This window comes from Mixophyes fleayi, chromosome 3 (genome assembly GCF_038048845.1).
Source record: "Mixophyes fleayi isolate aMixFle1 chromosome 3, aMixFle1.hap1, whole genome shotgun sequence".
Classification (NCBI taxonomy): Eukaryota; Metazoa; Chordata; class Amphibia; order Anura; family Limnodynastidae; genus Mixophyes; species Mixophyes fleayi.
This window is the reverse complement of record NC_134404.1, coordinates 15,480,743-15,502,966: the sequence shown is the minus strand read 5'-3', so window position 1 is coordinate 15,502,966 and position 22,224 is coordinate 15,480,743. Positions and strand designations below refer to the sequence as shown.

General features: G+C 40.1%; 1 protein-coding gene across 1 annotated transcript; it reads left to right on the top strand.

Moving 5' to 3' along the window:
- Positions 1 to 312: 312 nt before the first annotated feature.
- LOC142142569 (taste receptor type 2 member 39-like) lies at positions 313 to 1,086 on the top strand. The gene has a single exon (XM_075200451.1). The coding sequence runs from the start codon at positions 313 to 315 to the stop codon at positions 1,084 to 1,086; it is 774 nt and encodes a 257-aa protein (XP_075056552.1).
- Positions 1,087 to 22,224: the final 21,138 nt, after the last annotated feature.

Here is a 22,224-nt window from a genome sequence, read left to right as displayed (position 1 = left end):
GCAAAGCATAAAGTAAACAATCCTACATTTAATATTAGCACAGTCTCAGTTTATGTCACACCGCAGACAAACTTGTCCACGATAAGACAGACAGTTCTTGATGGTTATGAAGAAATCAGATGTTCGAACAAAAGTACTTCACCCTATGAAGAAAATATGCATTTTGCAACTTACATTTTCTTATTAACTGTCAGTTGTTTTATGCTACTTACCGGATTTCTTCTCAATGCCTTTATTGTGATGCAAATCTTCATTTGGTGGCTAAAGGGTCAAACTCTTCAAACTGTTGACATTATCTTGACCAGTCTGGGAATGGCGAGGATCATTATTCTAATATCTTTACTTAGGATTACTATTATTGCAATTGCTACTCCTTCAGTCACTCCAATTAATATTTCTGAATATTATGTCACTGCAATGACCTTTGTGTCATTCTGCAGCCTGTGGTGGGGCACCGTGCTCTGCGTATTCTATTGCGTAAAGATCACAAACTACAGCAACAGATTCTTCCTGAGACTCAAGATGAACATCTCCAGGATGGTGCCCTGGTTACTCCTGATGTCATCGGTGGTGTCTTTTCTCTCCAGTCTACCAAACATATGGTGCAGGAGCCCAGGACAATACATTAATTCTACCAAAGACATTAATGGCTCTAGTATTGGAAATGCAACTGTGGAAGCAAATTATGTAAATGTACTAAGAATCTTTTTCGCAGGATCCATCGTACCATTCCTCATATTTTGTGTACCAGTTTGTTCTCTGATTGTCTCACTTCTGAAACACACCAAAAATATGAAAAACAAAGATACAGGATTCACTAATGTTCAACTGGATGCTCACATTGGTGCAATTAGAAATATGATCTCTTTTCTGTTCTTTTATGCTCTGTATTTTATAAGTTCAAACTTGCTGTTTTTAAGCTACATGGTAAATTCACCATATTATTTAATGTGCAGTACTTGTTCCATTGCCTACCCAAGCGTGCACACTGTTATATTAATTGCCAGTAATGGAAAACTGAAACATTCTATTCTTGCTGCTATCCGCTGTGTAGGATCAAGTAATTCAAATGAGCAAATGTCATAATAGAAGCAGTATTGGTTCCTGTAGGCTATAGGAGCAATCCAAGTTTGACAACAGATATAGTGGTACTGCATAAAATGTGTTTACTTTCATTCAATTTGGTTTCTCTATAAAACAGTTTAGGATACATGATTCTTTTTACTGTTCATTCAATTTGTATATAAATTGTGTGTATATCTATCTATCTATAAGCAAAAAGAATGTTATTGATTGATTGGGGCACTCTAGGAAGATATATTGAATATACATTATTAAATATTTAGTATTAGTCATTAAAATATTGGTAAACCTTGGTTTCTAGAAAATAGTGAAAACAATTGTGAACTAAAGTAGTGAATGTGCTTGCAATGTGCAAAACAAAAGTAATTTAAAATTGTAGACTGCTTTGTTATCACTTTCTGTATTGTAATAAACACTTTTATTTGTGTAATAATAATGACTCAGCGTAATAGTTTTTGATCTTTAATTTTTCAGCAGCTACAAATACACTCTACTGAACAGATCTAGACATTGACTACAGTCTACGTCTCCTATAATTATTAATATTAGCTGGTAAAGCGTAGACATTGGGCCTGATTCATTAAGGAAAGTAAAGCAAAAAAAGGAGTAACTTTGCACCTTAGCAAAACCATGTTGCATTGGAGGGGAAGGCAAATGTAAAATGTGGGGACACCTTTATAGTTGGGGTAGGGCATGTCCTAGATCAACTTTACATTTCATTGTAAAAATAAAACTATAAAGTAATTGTGTGTTACATGAAAAAGCCAGTATATAACTTAAGTGCAAAATAATAAAATAATTTGCATCCCTTGCAGTGAAACTTGGTTTGTCCAGGAGAAAATTTACACATGTTTTTGCCTTACATTCCTTAATGAATCAGACCCAATAAGTCTATATTTTAAATTAACATATAGAGAACACAAGGAGGGACAGAGAGATGAAATGGGAACAAATATTATTAACTGACTGATATAAGTCCGATTACCATTTGTTGTGTATGTCTGATAATTGACACCAATATTTCAAATATTATGGTATAGTATCCTCATATAGTACATAAATTGGTTTGGTTACATTCACTATAGTAGAGATAATGCTGTCTATAAAACATGACAGGAAACCATCCCAGGAATATGTTTACAGTCCAATAGACACAGATTGATGCGCTCAAATAAATGTTTTTTTTGCCCATTTAATGCAAAAAAGCATTCAATATAAATCTCAATGACTGTTATTATAATAATGATCCAGCAACAACCGACGCGCACTTTTCTATGACCAGCTTTCTCATGGCAAGGCGGAGGGTCCTTCTAGTTGTCCATTTATAGTGTGTAGGCCAAGCCCCCATGTTGATGTCATTCCTAACATCCAATGAGCTGCCCACTAGCGTCGTCTATGACTGATAGAAATTGTTGCTAATCTCTGTCCTCAGACCGTTACTGTAGGAGAGGGAGGTTCTCCTACAATTCTCATTGGTCAACAAAGACCAATGAGTCTTCTATTGTGTTTTATATCCATAGTGTAAGTATCTATAATTAGAATCATTTAATACTGTACAACATTTGTCATTCATACAATATTGATGGATGCTGTAATTAAGTTAGTGCAAGACAATATTAGTAAATGTCATGTACAGACATAAAAAGATGATCCTTATTGTTATTGATATTATTGAAAGAAGATCTTAATAGTAAAAACTAAGATAGTCAGATATCCTAAATTATGTGAAAAATAGCGATAAAATAAAGGTAGACAGAAAAAATAAATAGAATCTGAGTATGAATAATTATATGTGTTAGATTTTTGATAGAGGTTAAAGTTCAGCACTCCCTATAAAATGATGGGGTCTATGAATTGCAGCCCTCGGAATTAGGTGTAAAAAGGGATAGCTCAACCCTTAGTGGCTTTCCCACGGCCATCGGCCACTGACGGAAGGAATCAAAAAAGACGGAGAACGCTTCCAGCCATGTCAAAATAGGGGTAAGTTCCCAACCACACGATATCCCGCCACCGTTGTTCCTAAATGAATTTAGATGCTGATAGCCTTTGATTTATGGATATATATCTTATTTGTTGAACCTTATATGACTTTCATTGGACTTAGCCATCTCACGGCTTCTAAATGAAATAGTGGACGGTAACACTAGCCCCAGCAGCACTGACTTCATCTATCTGAACTTTTCCTATCCCACTTCAAAGTGTCAACTTAAGAACTTTCTACCCTTTTTATACTTGCAATTTAACACGCATGATTGGGGCTTCTACAACAGCACTATACCGACTCTTTATAATTATCCTACTATGTAGCTGAGTAATGGATGTTTGTAGTATAATCTGCTTGTCTCCCCATTCAACACTGTATTTATATTATTAGGGTTGCAACCCGTTTATCTATGTGATTATTTATTAAATGGTTAATATTTCCCTGTTTTCTCTCAAACCTAGCATTTTATCTATTTAAATGTTTTTTTCCCATAACATAACACATGTACCCATTGAGTCTATTTACCCTATAATCATAGGTGTTAATTTGTGTGAACAAATTAGTTAAATTACATAAGAACACTGAACATCCTCTGTTTATACCTATTATCTTGAATGTCAGTTCAATGGCCTGTTCCAGTCACTGTTCAAATTGTTATTATAAATGGACAAACAGAAGGATCGTGGAGTACACTGACGAAACGCGTTGATTACTCCACAGCTCATATGGATGAACATGCTATTGGATTTTTAGCTGATTGTCTTTTTTCCCGAGCTACTTGCATGTTTTATTAGCTAATAGTTTGGATATTATCTACTCCATATAACATACAGCAATTACCACCCACATTGTGGATTTCCTTTCAAGTTCCACAGACCCAAGGAGAGGAGAGCCTTTCGCCGACAATCAACTCGGGTGAGGCTATCTTGATTTACCTCCATAGCGCTGATTCACTATTTTATTTTCCAGATTGTGAAAATTATTCGTGGCTATACCAACATCAAGGAGGGGAGCTCTTCCCTAATTAGCCACCACACTTGACCAGTGAAGTTTAAATCATAATATATCCGCTGAATGAGTAATTACCATCTGCATCATGGATTTTCTACTCAGCTCCACAGATTCAAGGAGAGGGAAGTCTCCCCCCAACAACAATCAATATGCTCCTCTGGGGGAGACTATCTTTATTTACCTCTATCGAGCTGTTTCACTCTTTTATTATCCAGATTGTGAATATCATCTGCGGCTGTATAAACACCAAGAAGGGGAGCTCTCTCCCTAACAGTCACCACACTTTACTGGAGATATTTTATTTATATCATAATCTGCTGAATGAGGAAATTTCACATATGAAAATTTTCTTCTAATATCTTTAACATTGCATATAGGCTTTCATTTTTTCCCCCACTATTTAATTAATTTGTGGATTTGGACTATTGAGTGGACTGGCCACCCACTCTGAGTTTAAATACCATCTGCTATATTATGATGTATTAGAAGCCTGGAAACACATTACTTTTTGGAATTTTTATGTCCTTATCAGTGACTCTTATTACGATTATTACCTATTCGTTGTTATATACTATACCATTTTATCTGTACACACATTTGAGTTATATATTGATTTTATATTTGTGATAATAAATACTTTGGATTTATATATGTTTTCCACCATATCTGTTGTCAATATGTTTTGTTAGTTTTCTGTTGGCGCACCTTTCTATTTTTTTGCACTATATTCTTTATCTTTTTAAGCAGTGGCACCCCTAAGATAGGTTGTGACTAACCTTATTATTCATTTGTGTTTAAACTTACTTTTATCACCTTACAAGAGTTTTTGTTGTTTTACACTGTTCAAATGTAGCGATTAGCATTTACAGGCTGTAGCTCAATACCTGCCTTTACTTCTTACTATTTAAATTGCAACAGCTCTTTGGTTCTTATGTTGCATATTAATTCTCTTTACACCAGTATAAATCCATACTGGGATTTTTTTCTGCTATTGCTTGTAGTGTACTTGCAAAGTAACATATGAAATGAAAACTTTAACTGTAAATTTAAAAGTTAAAGACTGGAACATTATCCCTCGCTAAGTCCTAAAGACATATTTTATAGAAATGTGCTGACCCTGTTTCGGTTTTGGAACCAGTGATGGTTGTAAACCGCGTTCGTGTTTCGGCTTTCCTACCAGTTTTGCCAAAAAATTGTGAAAGGTTTTGTTTTTGTTTTTGGTCTTGGATCTGGATTTAATAAAAAATTGTGAAAAATAGGTAAAATAATGTAATTTAGAGCTGTTTTTGCTCAAATATCTCTTTTTGTAGCAGTAACATTAATTTCCAGCTGTTTCTTGTCCATTTTTAATGATCCCTTCACAATTGTCCCAATTTTCACCAATTTTTAAATTTTGACAAAACTGTGCCCAGAGCAGGTTGGCAAAAATTAGTGACAGAACATTGGCACAAATATATGGCAGCTTGCAAAAGCAGTTTAGAGATCATAAACTTTAATTTTCTGAGGTGTGATTCAGGAAAGAAGGAACATGCATTGTGTCTTTTAGAAATCAACTAGTCAAAAATTTATTTCATTAAGACCTCAGAGACTATGCAACTGGCACTCTTTGGCATTGAGCACTTACTTTTTGATGCAGCTAAAATTATGTTTTATATGCAAAGAGAAAAATATGGGGGCCAAAAAAAGATAACTCTGTCAAAGGATTTCATGGCTCCAAAAAACAGCTTTGCTCTATCAAAGTTGTATGAAGTGTATTGGTTCTCCAGTGAAGAATCCACATCCATCGAATAACTAGGTGACTTGTGGAATGAGAGCTTAAATTTTCACAGGATGTATTCTTCACTGACAACATCATAGACCAAGCACAGTCTGCAACACCTGATCTGTAGAAACAGAATATCCAGGACTGCAGACAGCAATTGGAGTGTAAGATAAATTGCTTCCAAATCTTATAGGAGTGTGATGAAGTCATAATCAGAGAGAGTAATGTTTTAGAAGTAACTCAAAGATGGCATCAACTCTCTACACTTTTAAAGACTGAATCTCTGGAAGCATATTTCAAATTATTAATGACACATGAAACACTGCATTTTCTCAACTGTATATTTGCTTCACAGTGGAGCCAAGAAAGAACAAGGAGATTAATTGTTATGATACCTCTCTACTCTTTGATCTACTTCATAAGCAAGAAAGAACGTAACAGAGCATCAATGAAAGTCATTTAAGCTACAGAAACAGGCAGCGTTCACTGGATGGACAGTGGTAGAAATAATACAGTTAGACATTGATAAAACTAAATAGATGAATTTGGACTGCATCCATAATAAAAAATAAAAAGACTATGCACACTATTCATTTTCAGAGAAGTAGATAGATACCCAATTGTAATGTATACCATTATATGATGAAGCTATACAACTAAATTTAGATGCTGATCAATGAAGTTGGAGAGCACCCATTATACAAACTTCAAAGACTAAGTATACAATAAATTTGGAATGTAACAGAGCATCCATCATATACACTTATGCTACAGAAACAGGCAGCGTGGGAAAATCACCTAATACTATAAATAGACCTGGCGCAATGAGCTAAGCTAGTATCGGAGCTCCTACTAGGTAGGAGCTGTTTGCGGCGGCTCCTCCCTTTTTTTATTTTTCTTCAATCAAGCAAGAAGATCTTACAAATATGCGCCCCCCCGGCCGAAGAACAGAAGACTGCAATCAACAATGGGCCCCCACTGTGCAGAAGAACTGAAGAGATTTCAAGCATGGACATTTGGAAGTACAAATTTATTTGGGACAGGGGCAAGCATGGACATTTAGATACAAATGTATTTTTGAATTTGTTTACAGACATTTTTGGATTGAAAGCTGCGGACAAGAAAAGAAAACGTCATTGGTGAGTATATTGTGGATTTATTATTTTTAATAAAATATGTGGTGTAAATGAAGGTGTTTACTGTCATTATTATGGGTTTATTATTTTTAATAAATGTTATTGGTTGTAATGAGGGTGTTGTGATTTTGTTAACATTTTATTTTGTGGAACTACAGGTCCCAGCCAGCCCTGGGTGTCAGGGCTTGTGGGCACTTGTGGTTCTCCAAGTGCCAACATGTCCTGGTTGCCATGGGTATGCTGGTGCTTGTAGTTATACAAATAGCAGCATGCCCACACTATTTAGGGCAACCTGGCTGGTTGGGACTTATAGTTCCACAAAACAAAATGGTGTCTGTTTGTTTTTTTATGACTTATATCGCTGTTATTACCCTACACCCACCACCCAGGGGTGTAGGAAGAGCCCTAGTGCTATTCAGCACTGGGCTGGGTGTCCCTAGGGGGGGCCTGCTCATTTTATTCGGTGGACCCCTCTCCCTAGGGAGTCCAGCCCAGCACTGAACAGCCTGGGGTTGGTTAGTCATTATGGCAGGGGGACCCCTGCCGCGTGTCGCCCTGCTATAGTGCCTCCAACCCCGGCTGGTTTGCCTAGTGCTGGTTCCATGAAAATAGGGGGGACCCCACGCAAATTCTTTCCTCGATTTTCATGGAGCCAGCAGTAGGCTGGCAGCACTAGGGTTAAGACTAAATAGAGGGGGGACCCCACGCTTTTTTTTTACTTTGATCTATTTTTAACACTTTTGACAGCTGCAGGAGCTCCAGCTCTATTGCAGAACAGTGTAACAGTGATGTGTTTATACAACACACTGCTAGCAAGCAGCATGTTGTATCTGGCATGTTTAAAAGGAAACTCTCCTGAGTTTGCTTAATCGCAGCTTCATACATTTGAGACTTGTATAGCTGCAGTGGCAAACAGTCGGGAGTTTTATCTCTATTGATTTTGCAAGTAGCGATTTTGACAGAAGCACAATTCTGGCGATTTTACATGAAATCTCAGCTTCATACATCTGCGAGTTTCAACTCTCCCGAGAAAATCGCTGGGTTTGCAAAATCGCACCTTGATACATTTACCCCCAGGACTCCAGTATGACAGGTGATGGGAGTTCCTAATATAACGTGTCAGCATGCTAGCAATTTTCTAATTGGAAATTAACTATTATTTGGAATGCCGGAGTGATATTACCCTAACACTGTAAAAGAAACTCATTCTATTTTGTCTGGTCTGTTTTGGTACAATAGATATGGTCTAGGATGCTTATGTTCATCTTCCCGTGACTATCTCCGATGTATGTGTAAAACAGAGGATTGATTGATTGACCAATTACTATTCATGCTCTCGTGTTAAGTGAGGTATACTTAATATAACATAATACAACATTGAACATTGATGATCTTTTGTATTAACATTTAGAATTAATAGCGCATCAGAAATTATTAGATGACTTATGAAGAACATAATTGTCAGGGTAATAAGATCGGACATTTACAACCCTCTGATTTAACAGAGATATGTAGATCACAGCAACTGATGAACTCCAAAATTGGATCTAGCAGCAGGATGATATAATCATATTGGATGCATCCGATCCCCTTCTCCTCTGCCTGTCATCTGATCCCCTTCTCCTCTGCCTGTCATCCGATGCCCTTCTCCTCTGCCTGTCATCCAATCGCCCTCTCCTCTGCCTGTCATCGGATCCCCTACTCTTCTGCCTGTCATCTGATCCCCTTCTCCTCTGCCTGTCACCCGACCCCCCCCTCCCTCCCCACAGCAGTGTATTTGTGATCCCTTCCACTTCAGCACTGTGTTTGCGATCCCAATCTCCCCCCTCCCACCCCACTGCAAATTTGGTGCACAGGGGTGACGTGAAATAAAAGCTGGTGTGCAACGTATGATAAGTGAAAGAAAAGCTGGTGCAAAAGTGGTGATGTGAGATAAAATCTGGTGCATAAGCAGTGACAAGTGAGAGAAAATCTAGTGTGAATGGGGATGATGTGAGAGAAAAGCTGGTGTGCAGAGGGTGACATGAGAATAAAGCTGGTGCACTTGGCAATGGCATGTGTGCATGTGATCACAAAGCTGGTGGGCATTGGGGTATGTGTGAGAGAAAGCCATGCACTGGAATTGGAGGGTGCTAGGTTTAGAGGAAATCTTAGGAAAAATTACTTTATCAAAACTGTAGTGGGTAGGTGGGACAGTCATCCAACAGAGGTGGTAGAGGTTAGTATAATAGAGCAATATTAAAACTCTTGTTTTTTAGGGATTAAGAAAAATAGTGGAAATTAGATTGGTCAAGTTATTTTTAAAGGCCGTTCAATTTTAGGCTTATAAATGTATTATCAATATTTTTACTTTACAAAAAAGCCAAGAAATTCCATAGACAAAAAACCTTACGGTTTAACTTGTCCTATTAAGGTTCCTAACACACCATCTAAAATGTAAAAAAACTATTGAAACTCTTCCACTCAAACTCCAAAAAGCAATGAAATTACGACGATTAAGGCAGTAACCTTAATGGACGTGTTCCTTGCGCAATACAGACATGGTATGTCATCACATCCTGCGGTTAGTTGCAGATTCAGCACTATCATGTTGTTACGATTTAAATGCCTTATACAGTTTTTGCACAGGCTTACCTAGGGCGCGGAGTCTAACGGCCTTCCGGTCTTCACCAAGAACCACCGCAAGGTAGTGTGGTCTTTGCTGCTGAAGAACCGCAGGTCGCGGCCCCCAGGTTAGCCTACTGACGTAAGGGAGAAGGTTCTAAGTGATGGATAGTCAGACAGGCAATATGACAAGTGATGTAAGTAGAGGCACTAACCGTGAATTCCAGGGTTTGAAGGTCTGGAGCAGTCAGCGGTAGATGCACGGAGTTAATGAGTGCGTAGCAGGAGATGGGTCCGGGAACACAGCCGGGTCGGTACACAGGAGATATCAGGTATACGGTGCCAGAGGGAAATCCAGAGAGTAGTTGATAACACAGCCGGGTCGGTACACAGGAGATATCAGGTATACGGTGCCAGAGGAAAATCCAGAGAGTAGTTGATAACACGGCCGGGTCGGTACACAGGGAAGACAGTCCAATACGTGGAGCCAGGAATAAGCCAAAGAATAGTCAGGTCACAGCCAGGTTGGTACACAGGAGTAGGAGGAATAAAGTAGTGCACAGGGAGCAGGTTCACAGGAGTCAGGAACACAGGTACTGTTAGCCAGGAACAGGAAACACATTGCTCTGACACAGATAGCGTGTCAGAGCAGGAATAAGTAGTTTTTGAATTCCCCGCCCAGAGTCACATGACCCCTGCTGCGAGAATCCGGAAGTGCAGCGGCGCCATCAGGGAGAGCGCTCACCGCTGGAGATGACAAGCTGCCAGACTCGACAGCGCAGCGGAGCGGGGAACAGGTAAGATCCTAACAGTACCCCTCCCCTCAAGGGTGGCCTTCGGACAACCTATAAGGCTTTTGAGGGAACTTGGCATGGAATTTTTTTAACAAGTTTGGAGCATGAAGATCTCTTGCAGGAATCTAAGAACGTTCCTCCGGGCCGTATCCTTTCCAATCAACCAGGAACTGTAAGGAACCTCTGGAGATACGAGAGTTTAGAATCTCTTTAACCTCGAATTCCTGATCTGGCGTAGAGATGGCAGCAGGAGGTCTTGGTAAAGAGAAACATTTGTTAATAACAAGTGGCTTGAGAAGGGAAATGTGGAACACATTGGGAATCCTCAAGGTAGGAGGTAACTTTAATCTAAAGGCCACCGGATTAATGACCTCTATGATCTTGAAGGGACCAATAAATCGGGGAGCGAATTTCCTAGAGGGGACCAACAAGCAAAGATTCTTCGTAGACAACCATACTTTGTCACCAGGAGTAAGTAGTGGAGATGGTCTTCTTCTTTTGTCAAATGCTCCTTTACTGATAGCAGAGGTGTGAAGCAATTTGCATTTAATAAGATCCCACCTAGCCGAGAAGTCCGATAGAAGGGAATCAACTGCAGGAACTCCAGAAGCGGTTAAATCATTGAAGGGTGGAACTTTAGGATGAAACCCCTGAAGAGCAAAAAAGGGAGAAGTGGAGATAGAATCATGTGAATTATTATTGTGAGCGAATTCTGCCCAAGGTAATAAATCGACCCAATCAGCATGTTTAGCTGAAATGAAACATCTGAGGAATTTCTCCAATTCTTGATTCGTCCTTTCAGTGAGACCATTACTTTGAGGATGATATGCAGAAGAGAAATTTAACTTGATTCCACAGAGGCGGGAAAAAGCCCTCCAAAATCTTGCCACGAACTGAGTTCCCCGATCAGAAACAATAACATCTGGACAGCCATGTAGGCGGAAAATCTCTTTAATGAAGAGTTGAGCCAGAATAGGAGCAGAAGGGAGACCTTTTAATGCCACAAAATGAGCGGCCCTGGAAAGGCGATCAGTGACCACCCACACTACTGAGAACCCTCTGGAGGAGGGTAAATCTATGATAAAATACATGGAAAGATGACTCCAAGGTCGATCCGGAATTGGCAGAGGTTGCAGCAGACCGTATGGAGCTTGACGAGGGACTTTGTTCTGAGCACAAGTGGAACACGCCGTCACAAACTTTCGAACGTCTGAGTGGATAGATGGCCACCAATAACCACGGGAGATAAATTCCAAGGTTTTTTTTATACCGGCATGACCAGAAAAACGGGAGGCATGAGCCCATTTAAGGAGTTTTGATTGGAGATGTGGAAATTTTCCCGTGAGGAATAATAAAGTGAGTGGGAGTAGTAGCCAAAATACATTCTGGATCTAGGATGGGTCTAGAGTCCTCTTCTTCTGTATCCATGTCGTCAAAGGAATGAGAGAGAGCGTCAGCCTTCTTGTTCTTGGACCCTGGTCTGAAGGTAATGATCATATTGGAGCGGGAGAAAAACAGGGACCATCTGGCCTGACGAGGATTGAGGCAAGATGCAGTTTGTAAATACAGTAAGTTCTTGTGATCTGTAAAAATGGTAACAGGAAACCTGGCTCCTTCCAAATGGTGTCTCCAAGCTTCCAGGGCCAGTTTAATAGCGAGAAGCTCTCTATCTCCAATGCCATAGTTTTCTTCGGTAGGCGAGAATTTGCGAGAAAAGAAACCACAGGGAGAAAATTTTCCAGTAGAATTTTTCTGAGACAAGATAGCTCCCACTCCAGTAGAGGATGCGTCCACCTCAAGGAAAATAGGGAAGGAAGGATCTGGTTGCTGAAGAATGTGAGCCGAGATGAAAGCTTCTTTAAGGTACTTGAAGGCTTCCACGGCCTCCTGAGGCCAAGTTTTAGCGTTGGCGGACTTCTTGGTCAAGGAGGTGATAGGTGCAATCACGGAAGAAAACCCCTTGATAAAGTGGCGGTAGTAGTTAGAGAACCCCACAAAACGCTGGATGGCTTTGAGACCTACTGGTTGGGGCCAATCAGAAATTGCCTTTAACTTCTCGGGGTCCACCCGTAATCCGGAGCCAGAAACCACATGACCAAGAAAAGGAAGGCACGTTTTTTCAAATACACATTTGTCCAATGTACAATATAGCTGATGTGAGCGAAGGCGTTAAAGAACTAAGGAGACATGATGGCGATGAGTAACCATATCAGGAGAAAAAATAAGGATATCATCCAGATAAATCACCACAAATCGATACAGGAAGTCTTGAAAAATCTCATTGATAAAGCTTTGAAAAACGGTAGGGGCTTTGCAAAGTCCAAACGGCATGACCAAGTATTCGAAGTGCCCATCATGCGTATTAAACGCTGTTTTCCATTCATCACCTTGTTTGATACGGATTAGGTTGTAAGCCCCTTTCAAGTCAAGTTTAGAAAATATAGAAGCTCCCTTGACCCTATCAAAGAGTTCAGATATTAATGGCAAGGGATACCGGTTCTTCTTAGTCATGGCGTTGAGACCACGATAGTCTATACAAGGACGCAGTCCACCGTCTTTTTTTTTTACAAAAAAGAAACCGGCTCCTGCTGGTGACGAGGAATTCCGAATAAAACCCCTGTTCAAATTCTCTTTGATATATAGGGACATAGCATCAGATTTGGGTAAAGATAAAGGAAATACACGTCCTCTGGGTGGTATCTTGTCCGGCAACAAATCAATGGCGCAATCCCAAGGTCTGTGTGGGTGTAACTTGGAAGCCTCCTTTTCACAAAAGACGTCAGAAAATGAACAATATTGAGGAAGTATACCGGAGGATGTGGAAGAACCGGCGATAGCGGGTTTATGAATCCTGGGAAGACATCTGGAATGACATCCTGGACCCCATGCAAGAATCTCAGGCTTCTGCCAATCCAGGGAGAGTGAAGTCTGAGCCAAGGAAGGCCTAGAATCACAGGGTGAATGGCCTTTGGGATGACTAGAAAGGAGATTTCTTCAGTGTGTAAGGCTCCGATGCATAGAGAAAGGTTGACAGTTCTGTTCTTAATGGATCCTCCAATAATACGGCTGCCGTCTATAGCCGTAATTGCGACAGGTGGATCCAAGGGTTGCGTGGGTAACGACAACCTCTCTACGATGTCAGCTCGTAGAAAATTCCCCGCTGCTCCGGAGTCAATGAGAGCTGGAAAAGACAGTTGTTTATCAATATATCGCAGAAGGACTTGAATAGAAAAACTAGAATCCACAGGAGAGGGAATAGACCTACCTAACTTAGCCTCTCCAACGTCAGTTAGGTCCGGTCGTTTCCCGGACGCCTTCCACACTAGCTTAAATCATGACCGGGTTCTCTGCAATAGAGGCACAAACGGTTCTTGAATCGCCTCTCTCTTTCCTCCTGGGATAAACGTGCCCTTCCCAACTGCATAGGCTCTTCCTCAGGAGTAATTGGGCTTTGAAATCGGGGTGCCAAGCAGAATGTAGATCGGCGGGAACTTTCTCTCTCTTGAGTGCGTTCTCGGAACCGGATATCAATCTGATTACAGAGGGAAATCAATTCGTCCAGAGTAGTGGGTAACTCCCGGGCTGCTAACTCGTCCTTAATACGATCTGACAAACCTTGCCAAAACGTGGCCACCAAAGCTTCATTGTTCCATCGTAGCTCAGCCGCCATAGTGCGAAATTGGAGAGCGTACTGGCCCAGAGTAAGAGTACCTTGACATAGACGGAGAAGTCCAGAAGCAGCACTGGAGACCCGTCCAGGTTCATCAAAGATGCATCTGAAGGTTTCCAAAACGATGGCACTATTATGAAGACTAGGGTCATCATGTTCCCAAAGGGGAGAAGCCCAGGCAAGCGCTTGACCAGACAATAAGGAGATTATATAAGCAACTTTAGTTTTCTCTGTAGGAAAGTTTCCGGGCTGAAGTTCAAATTGAATAGCACATTGGTTCAAGAACCCTTGGCATTCCTTGGGGTCCCCATTGAACTTAGGTGGGTTAGGTATGCGGAGTTGAGAGGGTGCTGGAGCAGCTACAGCAGGGCTGCTCTGGGCGGGGGCAGGTTGTGGAGCCGGAACAGGCGGAGGAGTTGGAGCTGCCACCTGAGCTGCTTGAAGCGTATCCAACCTGTTAGAGAGAGTCTGCAGAATCTGTAACAATTGTTCTTTATTCTTCCCCTGGTCTTCAACCTGGGCCGCTAGGTGATCCAGTAATACCCTAGCGGTGGGATTCCCTGACGCATCCATCAGTTAGATAGCAGGGTCAGAGCAAACTGTTACGATTTAAATGACTTAGTCAGTATTTGCACAGGCTTACCTAGGGCACGGAGTCTAACGGCCTTCCGGTCTTCACCAAGAACCACCGCAAGGTAGTGTGGTCTTTGCTGCTGAAGAACCGCAGGTCACGGCCCCCAGGTTAGCCTACTGACGTAAGGGAGAAGGTTCTAAGTGATGGATAGTCAGACAGGCAATATGACAAGTGATGTAAGTACAGGCACTAACCGTGAATTCCAGGGTTTGAAGGTCTGGAGCAGTCAGCGGTAGATGCACGGAGTTAATGAGTGCGTAGCAGGAGATGGGTCCAGGAACACAGCCGGGTCGGTACACAGGAGATATCAGGTATACGGTGCCAGAGGGAAATCCAGAGAGTAGTTGATAACACAGCCGGGTCGGTAAACAGGAGATATCAGGTATACGGTGCCAGAGGGAAATCCAGAGAGTAGTTGATAACACAGCCGGGTCGGTACACAGGGAAGACAGTCCAATACGTGGTACCAGGAATAAGCCAAAGAATAGTCAGGTCACAGCCAGGTTGGTACACAGGAGTAGGAGGAATAAAGTAGTACACAGGGAGCAGGTTCACAGGAGTCAGGAACACAGGTACTGTTAGCCAGGAACAGGAAACACATTGCTCTGACACAGATAGCGTGTCAGAGCAGGAATAAGTAGTTTTTGAATTCCCCGCCCAGAGTCACATGACCCCTGCAGCGAGAATCTGGAAGTGCAGCGGCGCCATCAGGGAGAGCGCTCACCGCAGGAGATGACAAGCTGCCAGACCCGACAGCGCAGCGGAGCGGGGAACAGGTAAGATCCTAACACATGTAGTGAGATTGCTGTCACTCACAAAATGGTGGATCTGCTAATTCACAGATATGTGTGTTCACTGGAATACACACATACAGTAGTAGTACATTTTCTTAGTTTACCTTTATCGTAGTTAAGGGCCTGCATGTCTTAGAAAGAGACATTAGAGCAACGTCATAAAAAAGTAGAACTACAAAATTACATTAGAGTTAAATTACATCAAAATGGTGTATAAGCCTATGCTTAGTTTGGTTTTAAGTGAGCAATGTTTGCCATTTCATTCTTTTACAAGTTCTAAGCTAACTTTTAAGGATACATAAAACCAACAAGACTTTGTCGGAAAATATTTTTGCAAACTGCAAAATAGTGTTATCTAAATGCACAAAGAGATTATCTGCAGGGATCTGTCAGCTGCAGAAACCATATTTAGTAAGGAGGCATGTATTGCAGCTATCTTTTAGGAGCAGGCACAATATTGGAGGGAGGATTGCTCTACAAGGATCTTTTCAGGAGGGGTTAGTATATTGAATGGAGGGATGCACTGCAGGGGTCTGTCAGCTGCAGGGAGTGTTTTGGGTGGAGGAATGCTCTGCAGGATTCTTTCGGGAGCAAATACTGTTTGGTGACGAGCTATGTTCTGCAGGTATCTTCTTGGTGCAGGCACAGTCGTGGAGGGAGGAATGCTCTGCAGGGGTATGTCAGGAGCAAGTATTGTGTTTCGGGAGGAGGGATATTCTGCAGGAATCTGTTGGGAGCAGGTACAGTGTTGGTGGGAGAAATGCTCTGTAGGGATCTGTCAGGAGGGGGTAGTATGTTGAGTGTAAGGATACTCTGCAGGGGTTTGTCAGCAGCAGGGAATGTTTTGGGTGGAAGGATGCTCTGCAGGGATCTTTCGGGAACAAATACTGTTTGGTGATGAGCTATGTTCTGCAGGTATCTTTTATGAACAGGCACAGTCTTGGAGGGAGGAATACTCTGCAGGGTTTTTGTAGTTCTACATTTTTATTGCTCTAATGTCTCTTTCTAAGACACGCAGGCCCTAAACTACGATAACACTAAACTAAGAAAATGTAATAGTAATGCATGTGTGTATTCCAGTGAACACACAAATCTGTGAATTAGCAGATCCACCATTTTGTGAGTGACAGCAATCTCACTCCATGATAGTGCTGAATCTGCAGCTAAACACAGGATGTGATGTCATACCATGTTAAGATTTATCCCTTTTAAGTAGAAACTGATGATTGTTCTCATAGTTAAGAAGCAAGTTTTATTAATCTGTTGTGTCATCATCAAACATTTTATAGGACCCTTCCTACACCTTCTTCGGATCTTATATTTTCATTTTAAGACATAATTTAAGGTTAAATTGCCTTATCATAATTACCCGTTTAGTAATGATTCTGTTCAGCACCATCGGTCTTTTTTTACAAACATTCAAGTAGTATTATTACAGCATACAGAATTGATTCTTATTACTTGTCACCAATCAGTGTCCTGTAGCTTGCTTGGTTAATCTATGTTTGTTCTCTCCCAGGTATATTACTGATCTCTAAGTAAATCTGATTCTGCTCATTGTCACATTATAGAAGCCTACATTGATATTATTCTTCAACAATAATATGGTTTCAAAAGAAGTCAGATGTAGATGCTTGGAGAAGGAGGGATATGTAGATAGAGAACATTCCTGTGGGTATCCCTAATGCCACAAAAGATGAAAGGAACCTTTAGAATCCCTATTTCAGGTTTTACAGCCAGGAGTTACCTGCTATTTCCTATCCCTGACCTTTGTGTATCTTACCTGACTAGATTCAAGTTAATGTTAGATTTTGTGGATTCTAATATTTTATGTATTTTCTTTTAAGTTGTGTCTCTAGTGGGAATTGATATTGTATTCATTTTTGTTGAATATTGATGCACAGATCAGTGTACTATTATGTAGAAACAGAAATGCAATTGTGTGGTTGTGTGAATTGAGTAAAGTCCTTGAAAATGAAGAAATGTTTCTGATAACCACATCTAGGACTTACCCACCGCTACCCTGTGAGAAGCTCATCTACCCTTCTTGATATTATTTTTCCATTGTTCCTATGAAAGGAATAGAGGGATTTTAAATTATACATAGCCTTCCTAAAATCCTGGCTTTGGATGCAAAATTTGAATTGCTTACTTGAAATTGTCTCCAGGACCAAAGAACATGAGTTCTTGTGATGACTAGCATACATATGTAAGATCCAATTTTTTTCTGCTAATGTTTGAGTTTAAGTCTATTTTAAAATCTTCTGATTTATCTTCTGTTCCAGTCACCTCTGAAATTTTCACTTGTTTAGGTGTTTATAAACATCATACCACCCATACTTACCCTCTCTCTGTGACCTGTAGACCTATCTATGATCATCAAGCTTTTCTACTAAGCCCAACTTTGCCTTTTAACATATAGAAATGCTTGAAAATTAATTCAATTTGTGGGATATTCATACACATTTGCATTCAGTTGGCCAATTCAGTCTGGTTTGACTCCAGTGGCCACCTTGCTCTCAAATGGTAAATATCAAAGTCACATTCATAGTGTGAAGTTCATGTTTGTGGTTCGAAGTCCATGTATGCAGCAAAAAAAAATCATTAAGCAACCAGTTAATATTTGGTTGAATCCTCATAAGCCACTTCCTTAAGCTCTTCAGTGTTATTTATCTCTCAAAGCTGATAAAGGACTAACGCCTGTAACACAGGACATTTTGAGAAAAGGTATAATTATTCCAACAGGTTCACATTGTAATACCACAATTTTTCCTATAAAAAAACAAGGCAACAATTTCCCATGGTTTTGACGAACACCTCAGAGCTGTAAACTAAGTTGTAAACAAAGTCACTGAGGTTTCCTCTTGCGGCCATGCTAGTCATGTTGATAAACAACCAGGCATTGCAAGATTTTTTTTTTATAAAACTCTGATCAAGCTGAATGTTATTTGCTTAATTAACACATGAGTCACACCATTTGTGAGTGGAAGGTTTTGCTTCAATATGCTTGAATCCCTTCAATTTCTCTCTGTTTTGTTCATTACATGTATGTTGATGGAATTCTAACCAAAACATAATGAGACTGCTATATTATCACTTGCAAATTTTCTATAGTATAAATATATATATTTTTTATTGTCTCTAGTAACAATTGTCTCATCCAAGATGACCCATGTTTTAGTTCATTTTTAGTAATATATTACTGGATGTTTTTTCTTAGAATTTATTCCAATAATATTTAATTTATGAAACCTTAGAAATTCTGACAACTGTTATCTCAAAATGAAATAAAAAGAAAATGTAACCCTCAGCACCAGTTCTGATTTCATAGGTTAGTGCTTTAAAGGTAAAAAAAATGCCTAATTAACTTTGATGACTCCTAAATAGCCTGGGATGGTTTCCACTAGAACACGGAGACCGAAAGTGTAAGGTCCCCAGACATAGTGAAAATTAGCCATTAGCTGGTCATCCATGGCTAGTTTCTATTAGGATAGATAGTCATCATTTATTTAGAGTACCACAGAGTCTGCAGTGACATTATTTATTATTATTATCTTTGACTTATAAGGCGCCACAAAGGGTCCGCAGCGCCGTAAATTTCATATACAGAAAACAGAACCAAGACACAACATGATACAAATATATACAAACACAGGTGAAAGGGTAAAGCAAATCAGATTATATCTGAGAGAAAGAGAAAGGGATAGTAGAAATCAGCAAAAAGAAGGCCGAAGATTAATAAAGCAGGGAAAACAGGGCTAGCGAAGCAGGCCAAGAGGTACAGACGGTGAAGGAACTGTAGAAGGAGCACACAAGGAAAGAGGGCCCTGCTCATGAGAGCTAACAACCTAGAGGGAGGAGAACACACATAAATGGGGTTACTAACTAGGGGAGAGAGCCAGGACAAGAAAGTTAGGAGGACTGATAGACTTGAAAAAAATAATGAGTCTTAAGGGCACGCTTGAAGCCTTTGAGAGTAGATGCTAACCTGATGGAACGTGGAAGATCGTTCCACAGCAGGGGAGCAGCCCGGGCATTGCTGGGACATACAGCCAGCAATACAAAAAAAGAGGAAATACAAATACATCTCATAGCAAGAGAACAAACAATAGCAGAAGACACCAATGAGAGCATAAAGTAACATTTACAATATGGCCAGGTGAGGGAAGAAGAAGGAAGTTAGAGATTACTGCTCATGAGAGCTAACAGTTTAGAGAGGAATGGAAAAATCAAAACAATGGGGAGGGGGTAAAGAGGAGAATGGACAGGTGGAGCATGAGAGAGTTGTCTTAGGATGGGGTGAGCTAGGCATTGATATAGAAGTGAGTTTTAGGGAAGTGCTTGAATGATTAGAGTTTGGGGTTGAGTCAGGAAAGACAGAGAGTTCCAAAGATGGGGAGGAGTGTGAGTGAATCCAGCAGGCTGGAGTGTGAGGTGTAAAAGGATGGAGGACTTTGCAGAGATACAAAGTGCAAGAGCAGAGTCAGGAGAAGAATTTTAGATGTGACACCACTTTCAGGACAGACTGCAAGGGGACACATGTCTCTCAGGCAGGCCAGAATGAAGGAGATTGCAATAATCAAATCGTAAGAAGACAAGTGTGTGGAAAATGGCCTTGGTTACATCCAGGGAAAGGAAAGGCCAAACCTTGGCAAAGTTGTGAAGGTGAAAGCGACAGGGGATTTAACAAATCTGAGACCTCTGGAGTGGAAAATTGGCACCCCAGTGGTGCCCGTATAATGGAAAAAAATTACACAATTTTCAAACAAAACAATATATATATATATATATATATATGTTCTTTTTTCTTGATGTTCTTGTTTCTTGAGTCTTAAAGGTGAAAAACGAAATCCAGAAAAAACTCTTCAAAAAATTATATCTCCACATTAAATGATCAAATCTGGAGCTATCTGGGGACTAGCATTAGTGTGCGGGTGAACCTGTTTAAATTAATTTTTCAGTTGATTTTTTTACCTTTTTCGACTGCACCACACCAAGAAATGAAAAGTATTTTTATCTGCATGTGGTTGTCTTTCAAAAGGGTTTTCCAAAAAATTTAGAAAATGAAAAGATAATCTGGAAGTGATTCTAATACTGTATGGGGTCAAAAAAACGAGCCTTTGGCTATACTAAGTTTTTTTCTCTCATTGCTTTGTTCAGTTCATATGAACTTTTGGTCTACCACAAAATTATCATATACAGAGAGTAAATTGTACTGTACATATCATAAATCTCCTAACTGTAAAATTAAACATTTCTATAGAAATGCATGCCTCTATCATTTTCTCATTTCACTTAGATTTATGATGCACTAAAGAACAATACATAGGAACATTTTGCAAACTAATACCATTTGCTAGTTCCTACACATTTTTAAACTTTAATGGTAGGGACCCACAGAGGAAGAATCCATATACCTTCCACTATCAACTATTACTTTTACCATATCCAACTTCCTATAGACTTGTGGAACCTTGATCATCACACTCTGATTTCCAGATGATTTACTTTCTGTCTGAGACTTAACGGACTTGATTCATCAAGGCACGTGTCTGTCATTCTTTAGCGTAAATGTACGCAAATCACTCTACGCAATGATTGAGCTCTGTTGGCTCTGTCTTCGAACGCAAAGGACACTTACTACAGCCTATGATTTTGGTGAGTGAATGGGGTGGGAAAGGGGTCTTTTGCCATAGTCACTGTACAATATCATTATTATCATTTATTTGTTAGGCGCCACAAGATTTCCGCAGCGCCGTACCCAAAGCAAACAGTAGACTACACAGGGTATAACAGTACAGAACAATAAACAAAAATACAAATGCTTCAGAAACTCCAGTTAGGTTAATGCAGTAGAGGCGGAGTAGAAGAACAGGTGTGGAGACAAGAGGGAAGAAGGCCCTGCTCATTCGAGCTTACATCCTAAGGTAAGAGCGTGTCTAACTCAAGTGTCTGATTCCAGTTCTGACCATCTCAAAGTTACTGTTTTTTCTGATGTATCTCTGGCTTTAGCTACAGAGCTAGTCCTGATCAGTAGTAATGACAGTCTTGTATGTATGCACTAACATATGATTGCAATCAAGAGCAACTGTAAAACTGTATTTTATGCTCAGTAATCATTAGCAACACCCTAATAAATGTATTTCATGGGAAAAATTAAAAAAAACAACTTTTTCCTTTTTTCCGACTTTTATTATTAATGCATTTATTGTGAACAGGTAAAATTAATTAAATACTTCTTTACCAATTTGTATCTTGAGGTCCATGCCTTGATGAATTTGGAAGTGCGCAAAGATGAAATACATGCGTTTAATACTAAATGCAGGTTGCGCTCAGTATGCTGCCTTGATGAATTGGGTGGGGTACGAAATAACGAAGAACAGAACGCTGACACTAAAATGGCGATTGCTATAGTACCGACATGTAGGAAACACACACTTGCCGGCATTAAGGGGGCAATGCGAGAACCCGGTGGCTGTATAATGTCCAACCCTTAAAACATAAATTAAAAAGCGTGGGGGTGCTTGCTATAAACACTATTAACCTTGGCAACACTAGGATTATAGGTGTTTATAGGGGGGGACCCACACACTTTTTTGTAATGTGTTATGTGCGTATTGTCGCTAACCAATAACGATTGTCGAACCCCGAGTGGTGTTTCCAAAGCACAGAGATTTATTCGCAAATAATAGAATATATATATGCTCAAGCGAAGTAATAGTAAATACAGCCGTTACTTATCGCAGGCGCTC